General features: G+C 38.5%; 2 protein-coding genes across 3 annotated transcripts; one reads left to right on the forward strand and one right to left on the reverse strand.

Annotated features, from left to right (window-relative positions):
- Positions 1-956: 956 nt before the first annotated feature.
- LOC123554430 (histidine N-acetyltransferase-like) lies at positions 957-10,557 on the reverse strand. Of its 2 annotated transcripts, none has more exons than XM_053548098.1 (3): positions 10,367-10,557; positions 3,179-3,400; positions 957-2,364 (listed from the first exon to the last, which is right to left on the reverse strand). In XM_053548098.1, the coding sequence occupies exons 1-3, from the start codon at positions 10,370-10,372 to the stop codon at positions 1,738-1,740; spliced, it is 855 nt and encodes a 284-aa protein (XP_053404073.1). In that variant the 5' UTR covers positions 10,373-10,557; the 3' UTR covers positions 957-1,737. The 2 variants fall into 2 exon arrangements, with proteins under 2 accessions (XP_053404073.1, XP_053404072.1); XM_053548097.1 differs by having other exon boundaries at positions 10,042-10,556.
- Positions 10,558-11,903: 1,346 nt separating this feature from the next.
- LOC123555500 (uncharacterized) lies at positions 11,904-17,268 on the forward strand. The gene is made up of 3 exons (XM_045346108.2): positions 11,904-12,315; positions 14,930-15,151; positions 15,334-17,268. The coding sequence occupies exons 2-3, from the start codon at positions 14,972-14,974 to the stop codon at positions 15,952-15,954; spliced, it is 801 nt and encodes a 266-aa protein (XP_045202043.2). The 5' UTR covers positions 11,904-12,315; positions 14,930-14,971; the 3' UTR covers positions 15,955-17,268.
- The last annotated feature ends 1,477 nt before the right edge of the window (positions 17,269-18,745 follow it).

Genomic DNA, 18,745 nt, shown 5'->3' on the forward strand with positions numbered 1-18,745 from the left:
AAAATCCTAGTATATGGAGAAAATTGAGCGCGACAGGGCATTAAGAGTCTGCTGTTGTGATAGTTGATTAAATCTTTTGGAAAAATAGAACGCAATCAGTCAAATGATAGCAGACCTTGTTTAATTGAGTCCTATCACCGCTGTGATCACCGCTGTGAACTCGCATGGGCTAGAATTCTTTCACGTAAGGAAGCATCCAGTCGGCTTAAGGAAGGTCGGTGGGTCTACCTAGATGCCCGCTCATGTATGTAATAATGCACAGACGGGAACCTTGGATCTTTCTCCACCAAAACCTGGAACGTCGCTATACGATCTGCAATACTGAACTACTGTGACAATCAACCCAACAAAAATAAAAACTGTTCACGAGGGGTAGTTAAATATACAACATTCCTCACGTCATAGGTCAAAGGCTTAACAGTTAATAATTCAATTAATTCGGTCTTTGGTGATGATAAAATTAAAACATATTTCCGAAAATTACCGCAATGCTCTTTAATATTTGATATATTTAATTAGCCAGAATAAGATGGACGTTGATGGCTGAAATACATGTACAAGCATGTAAGAAAGTTTACGAAAGAGGCGGGTTCTCGTGATAATGATATACTTTTTCTGTCCATAAAATTAGTGAACAGCATCTTTCAGAAGATGTTTTACCATGTTGAATTCTGTCTGTCTATGATGCCTGCATACTTGCTGAATGATTTGTTAACACCATACATTTAGTGTAAAGTCGTAAACTTTCATTGTCCTCGTCAATTTTAATATTCAAGAACAAGAAGCTATTGCTTTTTGTATAACATTTCTTTTGATTCATGTATTTTAAAAACTTAAAAAGTTACCAAACTATAAAATATATAAAGTAGGGTCTGAGGAGGTACTATGCATAAAACTCGGATTAGAACCGTCAACGAATTGGCACTAATGGAAATATATAACAGACGACAGCGTGCTTTATTCAATCATTTATTATTTTTTGTTATAAACAAATGCGTTGTTTATAATTGGATCAATATAAAAGTGGAGGAGAATTACGTCATAAACCTACAACACAACATTCACATAATGAACCTCGCAGAAGAAACGCAAATTGAAAACACGCTGCTTGGAGCGGCCATTAACCCTAACGCTGGAAAAGCGTATAGGAGGTTACTAGCAAATTTCACACTTCCTTTATTAAATTCAACGTTTTGGAACAAAACAATTCCTCGGTGAACTACGCTCTTACATAAATGACAAAAACATGGTTGTAAACTAGTACAAACTAAGAAGTCAATCCAAGGCATGTTCTTCTCAACAACTTACCTCTCTAAATATGAACGCCGAAAAGCAAACCACTGACTTAAGGGTACATCTAAGTAAAACATCACCCCTTTAAAAAAAACTAGGACTAACTTTGTTGATATATATAGCGAAGGCCTTGATAAACATGTTACAACATCTTTTGTAATACAGAGACTGCTTGTTACTTAAACCTTTTGTTGTATAAGAATCCTGTTTTTGCAAAAGGAACAAGCGGTTAGAGGAGGATCTGCTTTTGGGACGTGTCCTTCCCTTTTGGACAGTCATCCTGGTTTTTCCATGGTAAAAGCACATATTTGGAGAATTCTTTTAATTAACTATAACCTAGTATCATTATCAAGCCCATACATATTTTCCAAGCTCATACCAACTGAAAGCAACTCAGACATCCAAACTTCTTTTCGTTAGAAAATATCAAGTTTTTTTTTTACTTCACCCGTTTATCTCCTTCTCGTAAATAACTTGTTCTATATATTGGTTTATTGTTGATTCTCTTGTTAGTGTTTCCACTCCTAACGACCGCAGAAATGGATCTAGCAAAGGGCTGGCATCTACTCCTTTCATTGTATAAACTCGTAGATTTATCTTTTCGAGACCTATGGCATCTATTCGCTGCAGGTGGAAAATGATATGATCCCGTAAAGAGCGAAAATCGGTTCCGAAAACATCCAAGTTGCATGACAAATCTAAGTCATGATGAGCCTTAAAGACGGTACTTGCCGACAAAAGACCTTGTACTGGATGAGGGATAGCATGTTTGGTTTTCAATTGTGTAGGCTCATCGTTAATTTCTCGTTTGCGTTCTGTTTCAACCGTGGTGATATCCGTATAGAAGACTGTATTCCTTCCTTTGAACAAAGGGACATTTGCTAGTAAAAGACGAAATGGTACCCAGTCCAGTATAACACGTCCTTCCGGAAACAAGTAATTACTGTATGGAGGAGACAGAAAGTCAGCCGGTATAGTGTCAATAACTTTCGCACTTGGGCTGTGATCTGAAGCAAGGAACTTTAATTTGCTCGATACATTGCCTCTGTTGTATTCAAACAAATAAATGTCCTGAAATCAAAAGAAAATTGCCGACTTCGATATGAACTCTAATGCATGTATGCAGTTATTACCTGGTTTATATGGTGGCTGATTTAGGACATTTCGTTATTTCGTGTTGCACGTGTTTCTTTTTTTTTTGTAGCACATTTTGCCATGTTGTCCTGGCAGGCGCCATGACAAAATCTTAAAAGTTTTGTGTCCTTTGGAATGCACACAACGCAACAAAACGAAACATAGGACGCGACACACGCATCAAAACGAAATGAAATGTCTTCCTAGGTCACGTTGGCGTGCGCGCCGCGAGCGCGGAACAATTAAACATTTCATTCATTTCTGGTGCACGCACCAATCTCTTTGTTTATGGCGCGCACACCAACGTGAAACAACTAAACATTCTATTGCGTCTTGGCGTGGGCGCCAATGAACACCAACATGAACTGTATGTTAATGACGCGCGCGCCAGAACGAAATACATATAATGTTTCTTTCTGTCGCGTTTTATGTTTCGTTATGTTGCGATGTTAGTTTTGTTTTGTCGTGTTCACGCGTGCACCAAAACGACTAAAAACTGTCTAAATTTCATTATGGCGCGTAAATGTGGTACATTAACCGCAGGCACGCCTTTGCAACATAACGACATGTCCTAAATCAGCCATTATAGTTTTAAGCATTCTAATAAGCATTTAACCTTTGTATAAAACACGACAGATACCACATTACCACATATCTTGCTATGACAAAGCACTGTGTGCATTCTATAAGCAAATAAGTATGACATCATCATTTGTACCATCTGTATATAAAAAAGTCAAAGCACAAATACCTTCTTTGCGACGGGCTTGTAGGAATTTAAGAACCTTTCAGAGGGAGGTGCACTTTTTATAAGCGCATGTCGTCTAGTTATACCATCCGCTTTTTGGAGAGTCTCAATTTCAGATTTAAAACGACTATACAGATGTTTTCCGTGATGATCAGGGCATACACGACCTGCTCTTGTCACAGCGGTCTCCCCATTGTCCACACGACAACAAGCTACATATGCAATCTGCAAAACATGTAATAAAATATATACATATAGAATCGGCGTGAAGTTGGCAGTACAGCAGTAGCAGCAGTAGCAGCAGTTAACTGCTGCTACTGCCAGCAGTAGGAGCAGTTAACTGCTACTGCTGCTACTGCCAGCAGTTACATCAGTTCACTGCTGCTACTGCAATCAGTTACAACAGTTAAATGTTAGTACTATCACAAGATCGGCGTGAAGTTGGCAGCACAGCAGTAGCAGCAGTAGCAGCAGTTAACTGCTCCTACTGCCAGCAGTTACATCAGTTAACTGCCACTACTGCCAGCAGTACGGGCAGTTAACTGCTGCTACTGCCAGCAGTTACAACAGTTAAATTGTTTGGACTACCACAAGTGAAGTGCTGCTATTGCCATGAGTTATTACTCGGTTTTAAAGTTAGCGGTGCTTTATACTTTTTTAATGGAACGGTCTGTAATTTGGATAGTGTTTGCAAATACAATATAGTAGTATAGATTTATTTTGTATAATAATTAATTTTACCAACAAAAAGATGAACCGCCTAAATAGCTGTGATATTATGGTAGGTATAAGCAGTGCTTGTATATCCATCAGTATTTTAATCAATATAAATTTTCATCTTTAATACAGTGTTATGTAAAGCCGCAACAGATCAAACGAAATTATATGGAAGTCTAATGCGTATTATCATATTTTTTTAGAAGTAAGTACAAAATATTTTATATAATGCACAATGGATGTGATGCATGCATGTGCAAATCAAATTATTTATATTTTTATGAAATTCTTGGCTAAAAATATTGTACTGTGGACTCTGACGAATTAGCTGGCGAAACTTACCAATAATGAAAATTATGCATGGTATTTTGCGTTAAGATGAAAAGAAAAATAGAAAACATACACTAGTAAGTGAAAGAATGAATTAATTTTATCGCACATAAAAGGTTAATAAAAAATGAATTGACAGAGTACAGAGTCCCAACCGCTTACAGGACAATACTCCACGCAACCACAACACCATTTTATTTAGACAGGAAGTGAATATACATTTGTAATAAAACACGGCTGATTTACAAAATTGAGACGAGCCTATAAATTGAACTCTCAAATGTCAAATCAGTTTATAGTGTAGTGTATTTAACTCTTGAGTTTTGGCCTTTACTATGATGTAATTACCTCCCCAGATTGTATTTTAAGAAACTGAAAGTAGAAAATCCCGCGCTTTTCTAAATTGCAAGGGATGGTTTCGAATTTGGCCCGGGCACGTTTTCTAAATAAAATGAGTACATGTGTTTTATAGGCATTTATATTAAAATAGTAATTTTTAATGATAACTGAAGTAAAAATACAAACAATAGTTTGAATAAAGTTGTTGTGTGCTAAAATCGAATTTTACCAGCTTCCGACTGAAAATTGAAAGGCGAGGAAGATTATGCAAAACAGGAAAGGACAATTATCCATCAATGTATTCATTCATGTACATTGTACAGATTAACATCATGATTGTAAAATCAGACAGAAGTTTGGGGTTCCCCAGCTCCGCCCCAGACCTTGACTTTTGGATCGGACCGGGTGGCCGTTGTAGAGGGGGTCGTCCCCCACCCGGCACGGGTGGCCGCCATTCGGGGAAAACTCTTGTTTGGGAGGAGCCCGGGGTGAGGTGTGAGGCGGGGGTGGCCTGAAATGCTTACAGCAGTTAATAGGAGGACCCTACGGGACCTTGACTTTGGGACGGGACCGGGTGGCCGTTGTAGAGGGTGACGGTGTATGGGGGGCCAGCATAGCGGCTACCCCGGGAAAACTCTTGTTTACTCGTGAGCGGGTCTCAAACTTGGTCCGAGGCCGTTTCTGGAAATGTTCACATTTTTCAGTTTGGGCACGCCCAGCTCCGCCCCAGACCTTGGTTTTTGGATCGGACTGGGACCGGGTGGCCGTTGTAGAGGGGGTCGTCCCCCACCCGGCACGGGTGGCCGCCATTCGGGGAAAACTCTTGTTTGGGAGGAGCCCGGGGTGAGGTGTGAGGCGGGGGTGGCCTGAAATGCTTACAGCAGTTAATAGGAGGACCCTACGGGACCTTGACTTTGGGACGGGACCGGGCGGCCGTTGTAGAGGGTGACGGTGTATGGGGGGCCAGCATAGCGGCTACCCCGGGAAAACTCTTGTTTACTCGTGAGCGGGTCTCAAACTTGGTCCGAGGCCGTTTCTGGAAATGTTCACATTTTTCAGTTTGGGCACCCCCAGCTCCGCCCCCGACCTTGACTTTTGGATCGGACCGGGTGGCCGTTGTAGAGGGGGTCGTCCCCCACCCGGCACGGGTGGCCGCCATTCGGGGAAAACTCTTGTTTGGGAGGAACCCGGGGTGAGGTGTGAGGCGGGGGTGGCCTAAAATGCTTACAGCAGTTAATAGGAGGACCCTACGGGACCTTGACTTTGGGACGGGACCGGGTGGCCGTTGTAGAGGGTGACGGTGTATGGGGGGCCAGCATAGCGGCTACCCCGGGAAAACTCTTGTTTACTCGTGAGCGGGTCTCAAACTTGGTCCGAGGCCGTTTCTGGAAATGTTCACATTTTTCAGTTTGGGCACCCCCAGCTCCGCCCCAGACCTTGACTTTTGGATCGGACCGGGTGGCCGTTGTAGAGGGGGTCGTCCCCCACCCGGCACGGGTGGCCGCCATTCGGGGAAAACTCTTGTTTGGGAGGAACCCGGGGTGAGGTGGGGCGGTGTTTCCAAGGGGAACTCTTTTTTTTTTGATGGACTCGTGGCTGAATGCGACTTGAGTGGTTTTCTTTCAGCAGTTAACACACCAGTCGTTAGCTGTAACAAGAACCTTGTTATTTGCTGTCATAAACATTTTACTGCTAGCAGTAATAGGAGCCTTGTAAACATTTAATCACTGGTAGTTACATATAAAAAAGAACTGGTATACTTGTCTTATAAACCATTTGACTGCTGCCAGTAGCACATAGAAAACTGCTTTCATTGGTCATTTGACTCATTTCACTGCTTGAAGTGACATGTTCTCATAGACCACTCTGCTGGCAGAAACATAAATGAGACTTTTAAACCATTTAACTGCTGGTATTGTATAGTTTACAGGAGAATTTAAGGGTGAATGGGGCAATTTTCTATAGGGCAAAATTTTTCTTACGGGCAGAATTTCTTTAAACTTTGTATACTGTCTGAGAATCAAAGTTAGAACGAAAATATGTATTAAAGATCATAGGTACCTAGGCTTGATCCTGAATTTTCTGCCGTTGAATATCGGTTTCAAGGGCAGATAATTCATGATAGATTAAAAACGCTTCAATGATGTTTAAACGATACGCGAGAAGGGTAGGTTTTACGGCCTATTACACATCTGAAGGAATCTTGTAAATGATTTTAATAACACAATTTAATTGCTGGCAGTATTATATGTAGGACACTGACAAAATAAATACCTTATGTCATTCTCACCACCTGGTAATACAACTTGATGAACTGTTATAATTGCTGGCAGTAGTAGCTGATGTTAGCAAACACGATCAATTGCTGTAACTGGTGGCAGTGAACTGCGACAGGCAATAAACTGCTGTAACTGGCTGGCAGTAGGAGCAGTTAACTGCTGTAACTGCTGGCAGTAGGAGCAGTTAACTGCTGTAACTGCTGGCAGTAGGAGCAGTTAACTGCTGCTACTGCCAGCAGTTACAGCAGTTAACTGCTGCTACTGCTGCTACTGCTGTACTGCCAACTTCACGCCGATACATATAGAAGGAAAACATGTCTACATCAAGAACCAGGGCAAAAAGATCAAAATGGAACTGCCACGTCCCAAGAATGCACACCATTGAAGCAAACCCTAAATGTGAATATAGCGGATATATGTAAGCGCAACAATTCATAGACAAAGTAAAACAGATGTACAGCGAGGACATGCCAAACACACAAAGGAACCCAGATAGGCATCATCTTAAAAACGGTCAGTGGCAAAATCACCGCTGCTGAGTTAAAACCAGTAACTTGTGCACAAACACTTTCTTTAAATCCCAACCTTGTCTCGAAGTAAAGTAAGTTATCTCCGCCAGTTGAATGCATTATCCATCCTATGATAACAAAAGACACAATATGTAAAACACAGAAATGCTCTTGTAAATATATATAAACAGGAAACATCTAACGAACCACTTTTAAAAACATGTCGCCAAATTGAATGCCTTTGCAGAAGGCAAAGCAACAAGAGAATAAACAATAACGGCTTAATGTTGCAGGTCAGCAAACACATATCACGGCAAAAATGTCCAAGCTGGCTTCAATGGGATCTTTTGAAACCCTCAGTTAGATTAATTCAAATACAATCTTTTATTATTTAGCTTTTTGCGATATTTGCCTCCGAATGGTCTTCTTACATTTTTTATTTATCTCCTTATTAACAATAACAGCTGTCATTAGGCGAAAGCCTTTTCTGTTTTTAGCTCACCTGTCACATAGTGACAAGGTGAGCTTTTGTGTTCACCCGTCGTCCGTCGTCAGTCCGTGCGTGCGTGCGTCCGTCCGTCCGTCCGTCCGTCAACAATTTCTTGTCTGCATGATAGTGGTTTCATTTATGATTTTTATTTTAACCAAACTTGCACACAACTTGTATCACCATAAGATCTCGGTTCCTGTCTTGAACTGGCCAGATCCCATTATGGGTTCCAGAGTTATGGCCCCTGAAAGGGTCAAAATTAGCTATTTTGACCTTGTCTGCACAATAGCAGCTTCATTTATGATTTGATTTTTACCAAACTGGCACACAACTTGTATCACCATAAGATCTTGGTTCCTTTCTTGAACTGGCCAGATTCCTTTATGGGTTCCAGAGTTATGGCCCCTGAAAAGGCCAGAATTAGCTATTTTGACATTGTCTGCACAATAGCAGCTTCATTTATGATTTGATTTTAACCAAACTTGCACACAACTTGTATCACAATAAGATCTTGGTTCCTTTCTTGAACTGGCGAGATTCCCATATGGGTTCCAGAGTTATGGCCCCTGAAAGGGCCAGAATTAGCTATTTTGACATTGTCTGCACAATAGCAGCTTCATTTATGATTTGAATTTAATCAAACTTGCGCAAAACTTGTGTCACCATAAGATCTTGATTCCTTAGTTGAACCGGCCAGATCCCATGATGGTTCCAGAGTTATGGCCCCTGAAAGGGCCAAAATTAGCTATTTTGACATTGTCTGCACAATAGCAGCTTCATTTATGATTCGATTTTAACCAAACTTGCACACAACTTGTATCACCACAAGATCTTGGTTCCTTTCTTGAACTGGCCAGATTTCTTTATGGGTTCCAGAGTTATGGCCCCTAAAAGGTCCAAAATTACTTTTGCAGCCATATAGAGACTTCATTTATGGTTTTATTTGATACAAACTTCCAAAATAACTTCAACAACAATAATTCTTGGATTCCATGACAAATCAGATCCAAGCGTAGGTTCAGAGTTATTTTCATATCTGATTACCTCCCCTGATTGTAATCAAAATGGATTTATATCAGTAAGTACTTATAGGACTTATTTGAAATTTCATTATTGTCATTAGTTGGACTGAGCCAATCAGGGTAGATAACTATGGACTGATTTTATGTCAAATTACCTTCCTTTATTTCAAATTAAAATGGGTATATCTCCGTATCTAATGAAGATACTGATCTGAAATTTCATTTATGTCAGCAGATTTATATTGGCAGATCCTTCTTTTGTTCACTTACAATATTTTTTTTTAATTACTTTCCTTTTATGTTACTATAAATAGCTGGTATTTAGTAACTTTTTTATTATTGGCCGTAGGGAAAAACCGAGACCACTTTTCTGTGGATGGTACCTCCAATTTTTAGGTGTATTTTGACATATCTGTACCTTGTAAGATTTTTTTTTTCTTTTTGGTTAAATTTCTTTTCTTTGTTGTTACTGTCCTTTGGACTTAGATATTTTTTTGAGGATCTTCTTGTTCTCAAGTGCAATGATAACAGGTGAGCGATATAGGGCCATCATGGCCCTCTTGTTTTATATTTCTGATCATTTGAGACCACAGAATTAATTCAGTTTCATTATTGTTATGCATTATAGGGCTCCACTTAATCTGTGGAAGGAGCTGGGTGTTACTGTCTACATCTACACCTATGGTGTATTCCCTAACAACTGATAATGACAGAGGGGCGCTTTGTGACAGATTTTTACAAGATGGCCAAGCTTATTATGTTCAAAGTAGACAAGGGCAACCAATACTAGAAATAAAAACGTATATATATATATTAAAAGGTTACAAATATAAGCCGCTCGATCAATAGAACCAAACTCGAGCAGGACTGGAAAGACCATTCCATGAACGTATTTGTCTTGGAAAGTAAAAACTGGAATGGTATTGGTTGTGGGACCAGGGAATTCAAGTTTCTTTCAGGTAAGAGGTACGTAATCATCTGCACTTAAATCAAGTTTCCAAGCTAGAAAAAATGCTGAACTAAACAAGTACTTAAACAAAGCAATACAAAACGTTTTTGTAATAAGACTGAAATTTCTGTAAAAATACAAAATACAGACGGTTCATTAGCTACTCGCCTAATTCTTTCTTCGTAACATGATAAATTTATATTAGCTATGATACACACTTTCACTACTTACAATTTTATCGTTTTCAGTGTAAACATAAGGAGTCACGTGATCGCTGTTTTGAAAGTAATCATAATAGTCCTGTAAGTAATCCAGGCCGTCATACACATTGTCATGTATTTGTAACACCGCTTGCTTGTCTTCCGGCGTTGCTTCACGAACACAGTAACTATACTCCATTGTTAGTTTTGCCATACAGTGAACAAGTTATATATGCGTATTAATGCATAAAAACATTACCGTGTGTTTGACTACACACATTATAAGCACACATTATAAGATAACCCGCGTCAGGCGCATGTAGTTGAACACACTAATTTAGGTAAAAGTCAAATACCTTCATTTGTTAACTGTATCCTGAACATATTTTGCATACAATATTTCTTTCATATTCTACCGCTATTCTATTATTGCTCATAGTTGTTTTTCAAAGGAGTATGGTATGTTATGTAATGAATAAAATAGTCCAGTAAACACTCTTTCAAAGCGTAGTTAAGTATATCAGGTTACTCATGTATAGCTGATAACGATTTGGAGATCTGGTTATGATGAAGGTCATTAGCTGATAACAATTTGGAGATTTGGTTATGAGCATATTTGACACAAACAATTGTTGACAATAAACTGTGTTCAAGAAGCAACACTACTAGCAAATAAATGACAACGTGAATATCGGGTTGAATTATCTACCACCTGAATATTATCTGCAAACACCTTACTTCTTATGTTTACATCGAAATGAGAAAATAGCCAATTAAGAGTTATTATAATTGAGCCATGCCATGGGAAAACCAACATAGTGGGTTTGCGACCAGCATGGATCCAGACCAGCCTGCGCATCCGCGCAGTCTGGTCAGGATCCATGCTGTTCGCTTTCAAAGCCTATTGGAATTAGAGAAACTGTTAGCGAACAGCATGGATCCTGACCAGACTGCGCGGATGCGCAGGCTGGTCTGGATCCATGCTGGTCGCAAACCCACTATGTTGGTTTTCCCATGGCACGGCTCATATATTATCATGCATAACACTGTATCTTAATGTTAAAAAGATACGATGAAACAATCATGCTTACAGACGTTAAGGATACTAGTTTGATATTAAGCTGTACTATATCTTCTGCAGACTGCTTAACAGGCTTAACGGCTTGTTTAACAGTAGATAGTGGCGACACTATCACGTCCAGTTTAGCTCCAGAATTATACAAAGTCGGTTATGTATGGAAATCCTTCTGTTGTGATTTCCAGTTATGATGGATCTAATATGAAAACATAGTCACAGGAAAGCAAATCTTACGTATTTTTTATATTACTGAACTGAAATGAAAATTCAGCGAATGTTATTCGATGCCCAATTGAAAACGATTACAGGCATACCCAGTTTCCCGTGCAGCGACCGACTGTTTGCTTCCTGTTAACTTTTGAAATTGTACGACAGGCAATTAAGCTAACAGTCGATTAACTTTCAGGGTTATATTTCAACATTTTAGAAGACTTAGAAAAACAAAGTTATGAGTTAAGGATTATGAGCACTTAACGGCCTTTACAGTAAAATCCAAACATCATACTAGTGTTTCCCACCAAGACACAAATTTTGAATCAAAATTTAACCCGCAGTTAGTTTAACAGCCTGTTAAAATTTCAAACAACTGGGGCCTGATGACATTTCAGTGGTTCAGAACTAAATATCTAATAATAACTTGTTTATCACTATTCAGAAGTTCAATGAATTTCGTTACATTTGGCCTTCGGTAATAATATGATTTTAATATGTTTTTCTTATATTCTCGTACAAAGGACACACTATGATAAAATGATATTCCTCTATCTAACGCATGGTTTAAATATTGACTTTCAAATTCAGTCAGCCTTGAATCGTTTACCTTTAACAATCTAAAATGTATGACAACTCTCAATACCATGTAAGGATGCAATAATGTCGTCTAAGGTTGATTCAAAGTTGTGTCACTCAAAACTGTGATCATCGCTGTAACTCATTACCGGTGGATCAATACAAATTATACGGAATGACGACAGGAGCGAACTTTTTTTTATTACACAATCAGCTATAATTCTATTAGAGCATAAAGTTTATTTTCAGTTTTGGTACAGAGTTATAAGCAATGGAGTACTGTTATTGCATTGAGAGACAACACCATCTGACAAGCGAGCTGTGTTACGAATAATTGACAATGTGTATGAGGGATTGGATTATCTATCCGACTATTATGATTATTTCCAAAACAGCAAACACGTGACTTCGTATGTTTACACGGAAAATGAGAAAATCGTATGTAAACAGTTTTATATATTTAATATATTTGGTAAATGCATTCTACTACATTGAGTCATCTTTACTAAAGCGAAACAACATCCTTTTATACTTTTCACTCTAACGCAAATGCTTGATTTCACATTTTTCATTATTATCATCTTATTTAAACTGGTATTTTGAAGCCTTGCGTATGCTGCTAAAGTTCTCGAATTCATTTGATAGATTTCTTTAGATTTCTAGCACTTGTTTAACGTTGAGGTTGAGGAGAAGAAAAAACATTTCCTTTTCAAGCTATAGATCTTGTGAAAGTTTGTGAGATTTAAATGTTTTGACAAATTCTTTGGATGGTGCTGCACCTGGCATTGCTTTCTGCTTAAATGTGTACAGTCGAGTACCTCGATTTATCTTGATGAAAAGCAGTATTTACCCCTGAAAAATTTGGCCCTATGCTGAAGAGTGTTTTCCATGAAAAGTAACTCCTTCGGGACTATTTTGTTTGGTAGCAGGGTACTCCTCGTCAATATTTGTAATAATTAGAACTTCGTGATTTTGGATGTCTGTAAATTACAGTGAGAGATAATGATTGTTAATTCTTTAGAAAATTTAAACAGCTGATACATGTAAAATTCTGATGTAAATTGTAAAACTAACTGCTGCTAGTTTTGTATGAATCGATGAGTCATCTTCAGCGCGGGGAAATTGAAGAGTTCCATGCTTGTTGATTGACACTCGGGTATATTTTTGCTATTTTGTGAAAAAAAACGAGATGGCTAGACCGACATTCTATTAATATCCTGTAGTTCAGTAGGGCCTATTAAATTGAGAAATGCAAAACAAATGGACGTTGTTCCCGCAACGGGATCGTTGCAGGCTGTCCAAAAAGTGCAAAATTGATGATTTTGACGTGTTATTTTTAATGGATGGGGTACAACTTTCGTTTTGATATCGTTCCGTATTTTTGTATGAGAGTCCTGGTTTTGTCATTAATTAAAAGCACAAAACATGCGCACAATTTATAAAATGGCCACTCTGATTCTGCACATTAGGGAAGTGCAATATAACGACTCGCTACATGTAAGCCTGGCCGTGCCCAAAATGTTCGAATCCAAGTGTACCCTGCTACCTTATTTGGTAAAGTGTTTCCCAAATTATAGTTTACTTCGCGGTCTACGGATTTAGTGATACGGTTACAATTCAGGACATAATTCGTCATTATGTTGCTGAATGGTTATGGTTGGATGTAGTTCTTTGGCTCAAAAATTGTCAATGGTTTATGGCATACTCTTTTCACCAGTTTATGAAATTTGACATTCTGACATCAAAATGCACGTATATAAGTTTGTAGTTTTAGTTAGAGTGCAAACTGCATGGTATTTTAGAACCAAATTACATAAAAAAAATTAACGTTTTTCGATGGTTTATTACTTTCACCCGTCTCATGCTCAACAGTTAAGCTCACGTGAACCAAAACATGGTCTGTAGCATCCTGGAATAATATACAAATGTACTCTTAAGTTTGTTCGAACTGATTAGTTTGACAGTACTTGGGCACGTCAAGAGCTTTAACAAGTAACAGGCCCGGATCCAGGGCCGGACCGAGGGGGCTCGTGCCCCCCCCCACCCCAGTGAGCTGAGAAGTGACCTACTATTTTGGCAAAGGAATAATATTTTATCAAAATTTAGACCCAGAGGCCACCATTTCATACCTGTTTTTCAAACTCCCCCCCCCCCCGCCCCCATCAAGAGGGGAGTAACGCATCCATTACCTCAAAATTTAGACCTAAAAATGCACCAGAGGCCATCAAAAATTTCCAGGGGGAAGACCCCCTAACCCCGTTAACATGGGCAGAGACCCCCCTCTCACCAACCCGCTTTCGGCGCTATGAGCCTCCGCGGTGACATTTTAGTTCTAGACTGGTCCCCCCCCCCAGTCAAATGTTTCTGGATCCGGGCCTGAGTAACTTTGAACTTTGAACAACTTTTTCTTGTGAAACACGTGATAGATGTCCTCCAAACGTACTCCAAAACATCTTTACATGGACCTTATTCAAGTATGCCCGGACGCTTTCGATGCTCACAGGGGCCACCGCTAAAATTATAAAATAAACTTTAAACGACTTCTTCTCATGATAAAGTCGGACAAACGATCACAGCATATAGGATAGATGAGCGATTCTTTCGCGTTATTTGTATCAAACTTTAACTGAATTCTACAGACTGATTTTAACTAATTTTATAAGGACTGTGATACCATTTGTCTTGTACCGACTTCATGACATTTTCGTTTTTGTTGTGTTGAGCGACCTGTGGAGTTTCCACTTTTTCTATTCATGATTCAACTTTTGTACTATTGTTTAACAAAAACACATCTGTGTAAAGTAACTTATTTTTCAAGGACGGCTTCAAATGAATTTCACTTCCCGTTCTTGAAATAGGTCTATGATTGAGAAGCATGTTCTTCATTGAGCAATTTACATCAACAAATCCATCCTGCAAATTTATGCCATGACTGAACACTATATATGCATTAGTTTCCTAGGCCTGTTTGAGACAAAGCAATTTGTTATTCTGTACATCATTTTGTCATTGAACTCATTAAACTATGAATATTCTACCACCTTTGTTGCAGATTGCGTATGTAGCTTGTTTTCGAGTAGATAATGGAGAAACCATGGTATCAAGAGCATCTCGAGTTTCTCTTGTCCACCGGGGCAATCAAGTATATAAACGTTTCATAAGCCAGGTTGAGACCCTTCAAAAAGAGAACGGATTACCTATTTACCACGCGCTTCTTAAAACTAAAGACCCATCAGAAAGCTTCTTAGGAACCTACAAACTGGTTGCCACAAAGGTGAGCATTATATTAATATCACCATGTACACATTACATTAAATTCCTAGATAATATAGGACTTTCCTATGATAGTACTTCGGTTATACTAGTACAGCATACGATATATAGAGACATTACAGAACTGTGTGTATAGTTTGCCATGATTCGCAAAACATTAATAAATGTATCTTTCATTTTCAGGCAATCCATATGTTTGAATATCGCAAAAGCAATGTATCAAGCAAACTTAAATCGCATACGGCCGATTACGCAACTAAAACAAAAGTAATAGACAATATACCAGCTGACTTCCTGTCTCCGCCATACAGCAATTATTTATTTCCGGAAGGGCGTGTTATCTTAGACTGGGTACCATTTCGTTTTTTACAAACTAATATTCCATTGTTAAAAGGAAGGAACACTGTTTTCATTTCCGATGTCGCTCATGCTGTTGAAACAAAGTCGGAAAAAGAAAACAGTGAAACAGACACGCACCAAGAAACGCCAGTTGCTGATAACATGCAAGGTCTGTTGTCAGCATGCACACTAATCAGGACACATCATTGTTTTGACGTTTGCTGTATTGTTGATATGTTTGGAAATGACATCCGTTCTTTAAGTGACCATATCATCGTTCATCTGCAGCGAATACATGACACAGACCTAGAAAATATTAATTTGATAATTGTAACATCGAAGGGAGCATGTGAAAGCTGTTTGCTTGATAAAATTATCGAGCCGTTTGAAATCGAGAGGGTAACTAGCGGACCAAGAAAAGAATACTGTACTGAGCAACACGTTTACGAAAAAGAAATTGAATAATTTAATATACGCTGACACACACTTGACTGAACTGCAGTTGCAATTTCTCAGCCTTTTTATAACGGTTTCGGCTGCATAAATCATAGAACGATGTGAAACTACAAGAAAACATTTCCATGGACACAGGTACGGTTATAACTGCGCATGTGTAAAATAGTTTATCATACGCAAAGATGAAAGTATATATATATAACGTAGCGATTGTGCAATTGTACCAAGATCGTCAAGTACTACTTTCATCTGAATACTGTAAAAAGGGATATGGTTGTGTAACACATTGTGCCGGACTCATTGACGCGGATTATACGGAATAGGACCCAGTCACGAAACGACCCTATTTTTTTTAGAAAAAATATCTGAAATAAAGGAATATTGCAGCAGAGCGAACTGCAATGACCCCACATGGTTACATATACAGCGCATAATTTCATAATTATAATATATTACGTTAGCATGAGAAATTTATATTTCTGTTCAATTTGGAAATCCATAAAATGAAAAGTTAAACTGTTTAAAACTTTAGTAATATAACAACTCAAAACTGAGCTGAATAAATTTGGAAACAAAGATAAATATGACAAGTAAATAACTGGTTTGAACAGTACATCTAGTTACATAAAACATTGAAACGTCCGATAGAATGTAGTTTGCATGATGATATACGTTTGCATCTTACACAAAAAGCCCGCCCGCTTAGCTCAGTAGGTAGAGCGTCGGTCTACGGATCGCGGGGTCGTGAGTTCGATCCTCGGGCGGGGCGTATGTTCTCCGTGACTATTTGATAAACGACATTGTGTCTGAAATTAGTCCTCCACCTCTGATTCATGTGGGGAAGTTGGCAGTTACTTGCGGAGAACAGGTTTGTACTGGTACAGAATCCAGGAACACTGGTTAGGTTAACTGCCCGCCGTTACATGACTGAAATACTGTTGAAAAACGGCGTTAAACCCAAAACAAACAAAACAAACTTACACAAAAAGCAATAGAACTATAACCAGATTTTTTAAAAAAAATTTTCAGATACGAATAAGTTGAAAATATTTCTTAGTGATTTAAGTTTAGTTAGATTATATGCCGAAATCTTTTACAACACTTTATATAGAAGAATGTTTTTGTATGATATTTTGTATACAAGTAGCTTATTAACTATTAGCAACAACATCCTGGTTTTAAACTTTGTAATTATGTATTAGTGATAGATAGTGTATATAATACAATATATAAGTTTTTTTTTATAGTTGTAATGTTTTGAATGACTGTGTACTTTCGTTTTGAATATGTTTATGAAAGATATCAAATACATACCAAACCCACCGTTTCTGTGATTATGTATCTGTGTTCTGTTCAATAAAAAATCTCCCAAAAAGCCCTATTTTGTTAAAAAAAAACGCTATGAAATCTATAAAGTGTCTTTCCTTCCACGAAACGTTTCAATGCATTCTTAATCATTTTAGATAGTATTTCCAGAACTGTTTGATTACAACTTTGCAACATACTGAACTGTAGAACAGAGCAGGAGGAAAACAATTTAAATATTTATTTTTTGAGTTTGTGTGTGTGGGGATTTTGAGCGGCGACGGTGACTGAATACCAAAGCATAGGAAACTAAAATTGAATGTTTGGGGCTGGAAGGGTTGGGGGTCAATATGCGTCTGTGTGTTTGGGGAGTGTACACTCACTCTGGGACCTTGTATTTGACCTACTTACCAAGTTTATGTGTTCAGAATATCGTTTCATCGTTTGCACCTATCTTTATGCCAAGTTTGAAATCAGCACTTTGAGTGGATATTCAGTTATGCTTTTGGACCCAAAATATGATGGAAAGGTTTGACTTTGTTGTAATCTTGACCTTTGACACAACGAACTGGTTCATGCACTTGAATACTTAGGCACATTTTATTTAGCGGGGGAGATGGGGGTTGGAGGTTATGTTGGGGTCAAACGGGGAAGGAATAATGTGAATTGTGTTACACTCCTCGAAAATGTAAGTGATTTTTTGAATTTTGATTTTTTTTTGTTGGGGATAAGGTATGGGGGGAAGTGCGGGCGAGTAATGTAATGTGGATTGGTGCATTCCTCAAAACAACTTATCACCACCAACCTATATTCCAAATTCAAAGTCAATACCTTGTTGAAGTCCAATCACAAAATACACAGGACAGATTTGAACTCATTTTGCGACCATGGCATTTGACCTCCCGACCAAGTTCAAGCGTTCTTCACATCGTCTCATCACAACTTGCCTATACTAGTAAGCCAAGTTTGAAGTAAATACATTGAATGGTTATTAAGTTATGCTCTTGACACAAACTATGACTTTGCCGTGTCCTTGACCTTTGACCTACAGTCCTAGTTCATACACTCTGTACATTGTACATCGTCTCATCACCACCTACATATATGCCAAGATTGAAGTCAACACTAGTTATTCTCTGGACATGAAACATGATGGAAAAATTGACATTTGAACTCCATTTGTAACCTTGACCTTTGACCTACCGATCTGGTCAATGAGCTGTGCACACTGCCTTATCACCATCTACCTATATGCCATTTTTAAAGTCAATACCTTAAATACTTATTTGATTATGCTACAGACACACAAAAATGAAGTTCAAATTTGACCTTTGAACACCATTTTTGACCTTAAACTTTGACATACCAACCTGGTTCATGCGCTCTGTACATTGCCTTATCGCAACCTACCTTTATGCCAAGTTTTAACTTAATAACTTGAACGATTCTTGAGTTATGCTCCGGACACGAACTATGACGGTGGAACGGAAGGACA

The sequence above is a fragment of the Mercenaria mercenaria genome, chromosome 7 (genome assembly GCF_021730395.1).
Source record: "Mercenaria mercenaria strain notata chromosome 7, MADL_Memer_1, whole genome shotgun sequence".
Classification (NCBI taxonomy): domain Eukaryota; kingdom Metazoa; phylum Mollusca; class Bivalvia; order Venerida; family Veneridae; genus Mercenaria; species Mercenaria mercenaria.